Below are 8,813 nucleotides of genomic sequence, written 5' to 3'. Positions count from 1 at the left end.
GTCATTTGTCCCTGAAGTATTTTCCAGCCACGGAGGGGACAGACAGAAAGTGGCCCTCTGCCCGTCCCCTGTCCTTTCTGGGCCCTGAGACCTCAGCCCCAGCTGCCAGGCTGTGCCAATTTTGGAGTGTTCCTCCCTTATCCTGGGCCTCAGGTTCCCTGTTTACAAAACAAAGGAACGCCAGCCGGGTGTCACACTTATGTAAGCCACCTTTGGTGCCCGATGAGACCTGTTCAAATTCCAGCTCCACCATCTTCTTGGACCAATAATCTCATCTCTGCAGGCCTCTGTCTTCTCATCTGCAAAATGGGAACAGTGAGTACATGGAGCAGAGCTCCACATGAAGCGCCTTGGCCAGGCCTGGCCCCTGAAATTTCCCCTTGGTGGGCTGTTGGGGTGGTACTTTTCATCTGCCCCCTGGGGGCTGCCAGATGCACCCCACCAGCCAGCCCTGGACAGGGTGGGATGGGAGGTTGGGTGTGTGGGGAGACGAGCCTGGAGGCTGGGTCCTCCCACCCCACTGCCTCCCCCACGCCCCAGGGCCCCCCACCCAGCGACAAAGCCCGTGGCACTTCCTCTCCCCGCCTGGCAGGCCGCCTGGCCCAGCCCCTTGTCTAAGGAAGCGCATTTCCTGCCTCCCCGAGCCAGGCTGATGAGCCGGGAGCTCCACACTGCTGACGCTCAGACCCCAGCCTCCAGCCGCATCCACAGGCCGTGACTGCTGCCGCCATCCACAGGAGCCCCGCAGCCCCTCCCCGCTCAGCCCTTGGCCAGCGACCCCCGGCCTGGCCCCGCGCCCCCGTGCCCACTTCTCCTGACCCCTTGGCCGCCACCTCAGAAGGCTGGAGCAGGGACGCCGTCGCTCCAGCTGCCTGCTCCCCTTGGGTCCCCACGAGAGCCCACGCCGGCCCCGGCGCCCGCCTGCAGCCCTGCCCCTGGACACCGGCTAAGGCCCAGCGCACAGATCCCCAGGTGGACAGCATGGACCGCGGCATGCTCTCCCAGGCCGTCGCCCTGCTGCTGGCTCTCTGCAGCCTCGGACCCACAAGTAGGTGTCCAGGGACCCGGGGTGGGGAGACTCGGCCCCCAGGGCACAGACCAGGCCCCAAGTGTTCTGGGCCTCCTCCGTGTGTCACGTCCAGTGGAGCTGTCCTGGGACGTTTGGACAGCCCAAGACAGATGCCACGGGGTGACCAACCATCCCGGTTTGGCAGGACGAAGATCTTTCAGCCCTAAAAGTCTCAGGCAAACAGGGATGAGTTATTTACCTTAACTCTGGCTACCCTGGCTTCTGCCCTCCCAGCTACATCCAGTTTCTCCCCAAGAAGCCCAGGTCCCAGAGTGCTGTGCAGCCCCTGGAGACTCTCCTGCCCTCTCTGGGCCTTAAGTTTCCCATCTGAGGAACGTGTGGGATGGGAGGGGGTGTGCGGCCTCACAGTCAGATCGTGGGCTCTGGGTTCAAATCTCATGTCATTATTTCCTCGCAGTGTGATCTCGGCCTCTGAGCTGAGTGGGGATGGTAGGAGAACTCCCCTTGGGGCTGTTGGGAAAGTCGGTAGTGAGGCAATGCTTGTAGAGAGAGGCAGGCCGGTTGTTTCTGTGTTGTTGTTGTTTAAGGATTAGTTTTAAATTCCTCTACCCTCACCTTCCCCGGGATCTGTGAATGGCTCCCAGAATCCTTCGGACGCAGTGCTCTCTCTGCTTCTACCCAGTTCTCTACTCCTCAAAAAGAGTACAAGATGCGGGCACAGGCCCGGACGAGGTGTTCTGCGGAGGCTCCTCAGCCTGGGGGCTTCTCCAGGTGGTCTTGGCCTCTGCTGTCTTCTGAAATGAGCAGATGGGGGGCAGTGACTCCCAGCCCCTCATCCCACTCACTGTGGGCCTCGCTGTGCCCTGCCCCTCATCCGCCTAAAGCCCCGGGACAGCCCTGTGGACACCCCTTCACCTCTGGCACATCCAGGACCACGTTAAAGGATCGGGGGTGGGGGGTGAGCATGGGAACAGCAGCAGCGGTGGCCACCCCCTCCCCACCCTACCGTAACCGCAGCATTTGAAAGTCCCTAACCCTTGATCTCTAAAGCTCTTACCACTGCCTCACTGATAGACAGGAATGAGTCTCAGACATTAAGTGACCCAGCAGGGATTTGCCCCAGGCCTGGGCCTCCCCTGAGCACTTGTTCCTGACCTCGGGTGATACGGCGACCCCTCTTGATACAGCTCCTAGTCACCCTGCAAGACTGCGGCCTTTATTGCCCCATTTTACAGGAGGAGAAGTGGAGGCTGTGACCTGCTAAGTTCACACAGCTCAGACAGAAGCCCTGCCTGACCTCCACGATAGGCCCCCAGGCCGCCCTGCCTTTCTCCCACCTCCCCCCACATTCTAGCTTGATAACACTCTCTTCCCCTAGGTCATCAGAGAAAGATCCTGGAAGCTCTTTAGGGCCTGGTTTTATAGGATCAAAGGCACTGGTGTGCTGGCGAATAATGAACAGCGGAGTGGGGGGTGGGGTAACGTTTGTCAATATCCACGGTGTAAATGTTCCCACAGGGCTGATTTCAAGCTATCAACTCAGCAGACTCAGCGTTGGGGCGGATGCACAGTAATAAACCTTTATCTACTATTTCCACCACACAGATATTACAGACGTAGATAACCTCAAGAGCACAGATAATACAAAAGGGAATAAAATAATTAGGGAGTAATGAGTTTTGATATTTATTAACTTTTAAGTATATATAATTTATGTAATTGTAAGCTTATAAAATTTAATTTTTAATAATGGCTGTGTTTAAGAGCCAACTGGAAAAACTCCTGAAAATGTATCAACCTGCTTCTGAGAGCAGGTACTAGCACCCAGTGTTCATAGGGCTCAAGGGCATCCCAAAGCATCCAGCCCAGCTCATCTTCAGTCTGGGAAACTGAGGCCCATAGAGGGCAGACGGGGACCAGCGCCAGGGTGTGGGAGCCAGACCTCCACGCCAGGGGAGGAGGTGGGAGTGCTAGTGACCCAGGCATCCTCGTTAAAGCTGGAGGGGGTCAAAATGGGTTGAAAACATGTCCCAAACGAGTCCAGCCTTCTGGGAACACAGCTTGGCAGAATCTTTCAAAACCATAACTTGTGTAACAGACTCACCTTCAGAAGTCAACCCCGTGGAGTTACTTGCCCAACTCTGTAAAGATGTGTGGTCCGTAGGTACCTGTAACAAAAACCGCACAACTGGAAACCACCCAGTGTCTGCCAGCCTGGGCCCTATGAAGTGGATGACTGTGCAGTGGAACCCTACACAGCCGTTACCAAGAAAAAGCTAGCTACGGATCTACATTGCCGTGACATATGTCTAGGACACATTGTCAGGTGTGCAAACATCAATGACTCCACTTCTGTAAGAATAAAATAGTAATAATACACAATATGCACAAAGAAAATCCCCATGTCACTGTTCTTTAGCACTGGGTTCCTCTAGAGGATTTTCATTTTCTAAGACACACATTTTTGTCTTGTTGGAATTTTTTTTTTAATTGAAGTATAGTTGATTTACATGAATTTTTTAAAGTACAAATATGTAGAGATTTTTAAAAAGCAATTTAACCATATATTCGCTTTAGTCCACTCCTCAAAGGAAACAGATAAGAGGGGGAAAAATGACCTCCCCGGCTCCTTTATTAGTATAGGTACAGTTAGCATGCTGGTGGATTGCTTACTAGTTTTTCTCTAGCTTTTTAAGGTAATTTTAATGCAGGTGGATCAAATTTGGAAATCTTGTGTACCCTTCTTATGCCCCAGAAGTTTTCTGTGTTGTCATGTGGACTCCATAACCATCCCATTGTGGTTCTAGAATAGTCTCTCCCTCAAACGTGCCATCTCATCGTTTGCCTAATGAATTCTTTATTGTTGAATACTTAGGTGGTTTCCCCTTTGGGGCCAGTTATAAATACCACTTCCATGCACGTTTTTGGTACATGCATCTTTTCCTGTATTTTGGAGTATTTCACTTGGATAGAGTCCCAGAAGTGGAGGTACAGGGGTTCGTGGCCCATGTTGGGTGGTTGGGATCAAAGAGTGTCTCCTAAGTGTGGATGAGCGTTCGCTGGAGGATGGGGTAGAGGTGAGACTTGAAGTCCCCTGTACTGCTGTCCACATGTGTGAGGCTCTGGGACTCCCTGGAGAGGGGGGCAGGACATGTCCTGCTAGGGATGCAGGACACAGACCACAAATATCCATCTCTTAGAGCCTGCATTGGGCAGCTTCCCATTTGCCCGGAGGAAAGGGAGGTTGAAGCAGGAGCCATGTGAACCAGGAGACAGTGGGTCCCTGGGGACAGTGGGGGCATGACCATTAAGGTTCTCACTTCAGCCAGACAGATGGTGACACTTAGACCCAGAGGGAGAGAAAGAATTGATGTCTCTCTCATGCGCACAGATGGGTCAGTGATGGGCCCTCTGAGGACAGGCCTGGTCTATTTATTTGCTTGAGGACCTGACGAGGGATCTGGCAAGAGGGAGGGACCTCCTCTTCTGTGTCCCCAGTGCATCAGGCAGCCCTTTGTCTCTATACCCAGGTTACAGATGAAGAAATCAAGTCTCGGGACAAGTGACAGGTCCAGGCTTCTTTTCTCTGCATCTTTGGTGGCCTGGGTGGGTGTGGAAGGCTTGGAGCATTGATTGCCCTGGCTCTGGAGCAACCTCCCCCTTCTAGCTCCAGCTTTGGGGCCTCAGCCCTGGAGGCTGAAGAGGACCCTCATCCAAGGCTGAGCTGACTTCAATACCTGTGACGGGGTGGGGGTGAACGCCAGACACTCCTCTAGGCTTGTTTTGTGCACCATCAGACTTAACCTTCCCAACAGCCCGATGAAGCTGACACTCCTGTTACCCCCATTTTAAAGCTGAGGAGACTGGGGCACTGGCAGGTGAAGGAATTTGCCTGAGTAACACAGCTCAGAAATGAGCAGCTGGGGCTCGGGCCCTGGACCTAACCATACACCGTAGTGCCTTAGGGAAGACTATGAGGCTCTCTCTGTTGCCAACTCCTCTCACCCCACGCATTAGGTTTCTTTCCTACACCTGCAGTGGCCCTCCCACCTAGAGCACAACAGGATGGGTTCTTTTTTTATTTAAGATTTTTTTGATGTGGACCTTTTTTTTTTTTTTTTTGATGTGGACCATTTTTAAAGTCTTTATTGAATTTGTTACAATATTGCTTCCGTTTTACGTTTTGGTTTTTTGGCCACAAGGCATGTGGGATCTTAGCTCCCCGACCAGGGATCAAACCCACACCACCTGCATTGGAAGGCAAAGTCTTAACCGCTGGACCACCAGGGAAGTCCCTGGGTGGGTTCTGGTGAGAAGCTTCTCACAACAGGGTTTTAAAGGATGAATAGGAATTGAAGAGAAGTCGTCAAATAAAGGAAGACTATTAGTCTGGGAAAGGGCATGGCAAGGGCAAGGAACAAGGTGTGTTTGAAGGAAAAGTTCACTTCTCCCCACTGCTGGACGTAAATAACCGTGACGGCGGTTGCCAGTTCCTCACACATCAGGATCCTCCTTGGCCCTGTGCATGTGTCAATTTTCTCACCAATTCGTTGAGGAAGGTATTTTGATGATCACCATCCCCATTCTACAGATAATAGCACTGAGGCATGGAAAGGAAGCTGGCAAGTAGCAGAACCAGGATCTGAACCTTCAGAATCTCTTAGATCCCTGCACTTCTTAACTCCACTCCAGGTTGTGGAGTATGGCCTTAGCCCGCAGACATCGGGCAGCCGGAGACAGACTAGGGAAAGGAGTGTTGAGGCCTCACTGGTGGCCAGGCCCAGGGGCAGTTGTTGGGCTGGACACAGGGAAATCTCTGAGGCCACGATTGGCCCCTGAAAGGAGCAAAGGGTGGCTGGGTAACTGAAGAAGAGGGAATGCAGAAAAGATCCTTGTCAAAGAGGATTGGCCCTGGTTTCATGAAATAATCACAGCTTCCGTGTCCAGAACACTTACTGGGTACCAGGCTCTGTACATGGGTTACCTCATGCACCTGATACATAGCCTGCAAAGTGGGTGCTGGGCGCTAAAGCTGGATTGTCTGGGTTCCAACACGGGCCCTGCCACTTAACAGCTGCGTGCCCTCAGGCAAATTCTTGCGCCTCCCTAATCTTCAGTTTCCCCTTGTGTCAAACGGTTACAATAACTGCACCTACCTCGTAGGGCTGCTATGAGCATTAAATGAATGAACCCACAGAAAGCCACAAAACAGTACCTGGCGCCCAGTAAGCGTGATGGCAGCTGTTTTGCAAATGGGGAAACTGAGGCTCAGAGAAGTTAGGCTTTTGCTCATGGTGGCCAACTTTTTTTTTTTTTTAAATTACTTATTTATTTTTGGCTGAGTTGGGTCTTCGTTGCCGCGCGCGGGCTTTTTCCTAGTTGCGGCGAGCGGGGGCTACTCTTCGTTTCGGTGTGCGGGCTTCTCATTGTGTGGCTTCTCTTTGTTGCAGAGCATGGGCTCTAGGCACGTGGGCTTCAGTAGTTGTGGCTCACGGGCTCTAGAGTGCAGGCTCAGCAGTTGTGGCGCACAGGCTTAGCTGCTCCGCGGCATGTGGTATCTTCCGGGACCAGGGCTCGAACCCGTGTCCCCTGCATTGGCAGGTGGATTCTTCACCACTGTGCCACCAGGGAAGCCCCAAGGTGACCAGCTTTTTTAAGAGGCAGAGATGGGATTTCACTCAGACCATCCAGCTCCAGAGCTGGCTTTGCTTGACCATCATCTTCTCCGCCGCCCAAGGCGCTGGGGGTGGCCATTTGGAAAGCCCCCAAGGTGGCTCTGTGCTTGTGGGTGGGGGAGGATAGGGAGGCAACAGAGGTGGAGAGGTGGCCCCCCAGTTGGTAAGTCTCTCACTCACCCGGTCACCCAGGGCCCCAGCGGCGCCTCCTCCAACCCAGGTCCCAGGAGCTCCAGAGTTTCCCTTGGTGCCAGGGGATTGTTTTCAGCTCTGTCTGGGCCCGCCTCTGGCTCCGGGAGACAGGCCCTGGGCGTCACACTCCCTCCTGTCTCCCCATTCTCGTCTGCGGAGTGGGGGCGGCCAGGACTCGAAAAGGCCCCAAAATAAATGGACCTCTTATCTGATCTCCCAGCCTGGCCTGTTATCTGATCATTACATAATGGCTAGGCCTGTGGCCTCTCCCGCTGGCTGACACGCTGACGGCATGGAGGAGGTGGCCCCAGGCGGCCCCAGCAATCCGGAGGAACTGGGGTTCCTGGAAGTCTGGGGAGGGGGCAGGGTAAGTCCGAAGGGAAGGAGGAAAGCGCTACAGTAATCTGCAAGCCAGACCCTGGGTGTCTGTGGGGAGAGGTAGGTCCGAGCCCGCCGGTCAGCCGCGTGTGCTGGGAATCTGGCACATCGCCTGTCTCCGGGCCTTGGTCTCCCCATCTGTACAGGGGGGCTAAGTAGCAGCCAGGAAGTCTGTCTTCACTATCAGGGACAGGGAGAGCGTGAGGGGCTTGGTGGGTCCCAAGCGGGGGGTCAGCCCTTGAGTCTACTTAGGCCTGAGACATCAGTGACCTCCCTCACAGAGGCCCCTCACCTGCAGGCCACCCTGTTCCACCACATCACCACCCACCTAGGACAGTCAATTCTTCTCCCGTGGCTGAAGTCAATCAAAGAATTGTGATAAAAAGAACTGCCACACACCCTGTCTCACCTCTGTGCGTTGTGTGGGTTCTATTCTTACTGTCCTTTTACTGACGAGGAAACCAAAGCCCAAAGTGAAATCGTTCGCCAAAGCAGCATCAGTTAGTAAGTGCTGGGCCTGAGATTCAAACCCAGGTCGGCCTGGCTCCAGGAACCTTGCTTTTAATGAAAATGCAGGCACTCTGGAGTCCCTGGCACATAGGACAGGGCCAGGGTGAGGATTTATAAGCCAAATGTCCTTGTCCCGGACTTATCCTTCCCAAGGTGTTGCTGGTGGGTGGCCGTCTGCCGTCCTTCTCTAACCCCTGGGGGTCCTGAGCCAACCAGGCGGTGGAAGGAGGCTGGGTTAGGCCAAAGACAGCCCAATAGCCTGGGATTCAGAAGAAGCCTCCCTCCCCCCCTCCCCTGAGCTGGCGTCGGCTGGACGTGCGGCCAGGCCCTCCGCACCCATCTTTGATCTCCAAGAAAACAGGAAGTAAACGCGACAAGATGGAGACACAAACTTCCAAACAGTCTCCCCTTCTCTGTCCTCCTTCCCTCCTCCAGAGCCCCCCCTTCCCTGGCACATTCCTCAGGACGAGGTGTAGGGGCCTCATTTCCTCTTCCTTCTCTGCTGGGCCAGGGTGAAATTCCATTCCCTTCCCTCAGGACCTGCGCTTCCGGGCAGCAGGCTCTGCAGCCTACTCCGGCAGCTGCCCTCTGAACCTGGGCTCACTCTGTCCGTCGGGGCCAGGAGACTCTCAACCCTCCTTGGCCCGTTCCTCCCGGCCTCCTTGAGGCATAAGAGGGGAATTTTTGTCTCCTGATCCTTTGGAGTGGACCAGCCCAGAGGCTGGGATGTGTGCACAGGTGGGTCCTGCCACACATTTAGGGTTGCCAGATGTAGCAAATGAAAATTTAGGATGCCCAATTTAAGTTTGGATAAACCGTGAAAAATTTTTTTGTATAAGTATATCCCACGCAGTGTGTGGGATATACTTATTCTTTAAAAAATATTCATTTTTTTATTTATTCAGATTTAACTGGGTGTCTTGCATTTTATCTGTCAACCCTACACCTACAAGCACTGTGACCTCAGGCAAGAGACTTTGCGTTTCTGAGGTTCAGTTTCTTCATCTGTGGAATGGGTATAATGATAT

The 8,813-nt window shown here is 53.7% G+C and overlaps 1 protein-coding gene across 1 annotated transcript in view; it reads left to right on the top strand.

Moving 5' to 3' along the window:
- Nucleotides 1-624: 624 nt before the first annotated feature.
- Nucleotides 625-8,813, top strand: part of ENG (endoglin) — a 29,895-nt gene continuing 21,706 nt past the window's right edge. The window contains exon 1 of the mRNA XM_029201656.1: nucleotides 625-1,048. Coding sequence (XP_029057489.1) covers nucleotides 982-1,048 — 67 coding nt within the window. The 5' untranslated portion in view covers nucleotides 625-981. The remainder of the gene's footprint in view (nucleotides 1,049-8,813) is intronic.

This window comes from Monodon monoceros, unplaced genomic scaffold, assembly GCF_005190385.1.
Source record: "Monodon monoceros isolate NGI ecotype Baffin Bay Population unplaced genomic scaffold, NGI_Narwhal_1 Super_Scaffold_5, whole genome shotgun sequence".
Lineage (NCBI taxonomy): Eukaryota > Metazoa > Chordata > Mammalia > Artiodactyla > Monodontidae > Monodon > Monodon monoceros.
The sequence above is the reverse complement of the archived record's forward strand: the minus strand, read 5'-3'. Positions and strand labels throughout refer to the sequence as shown.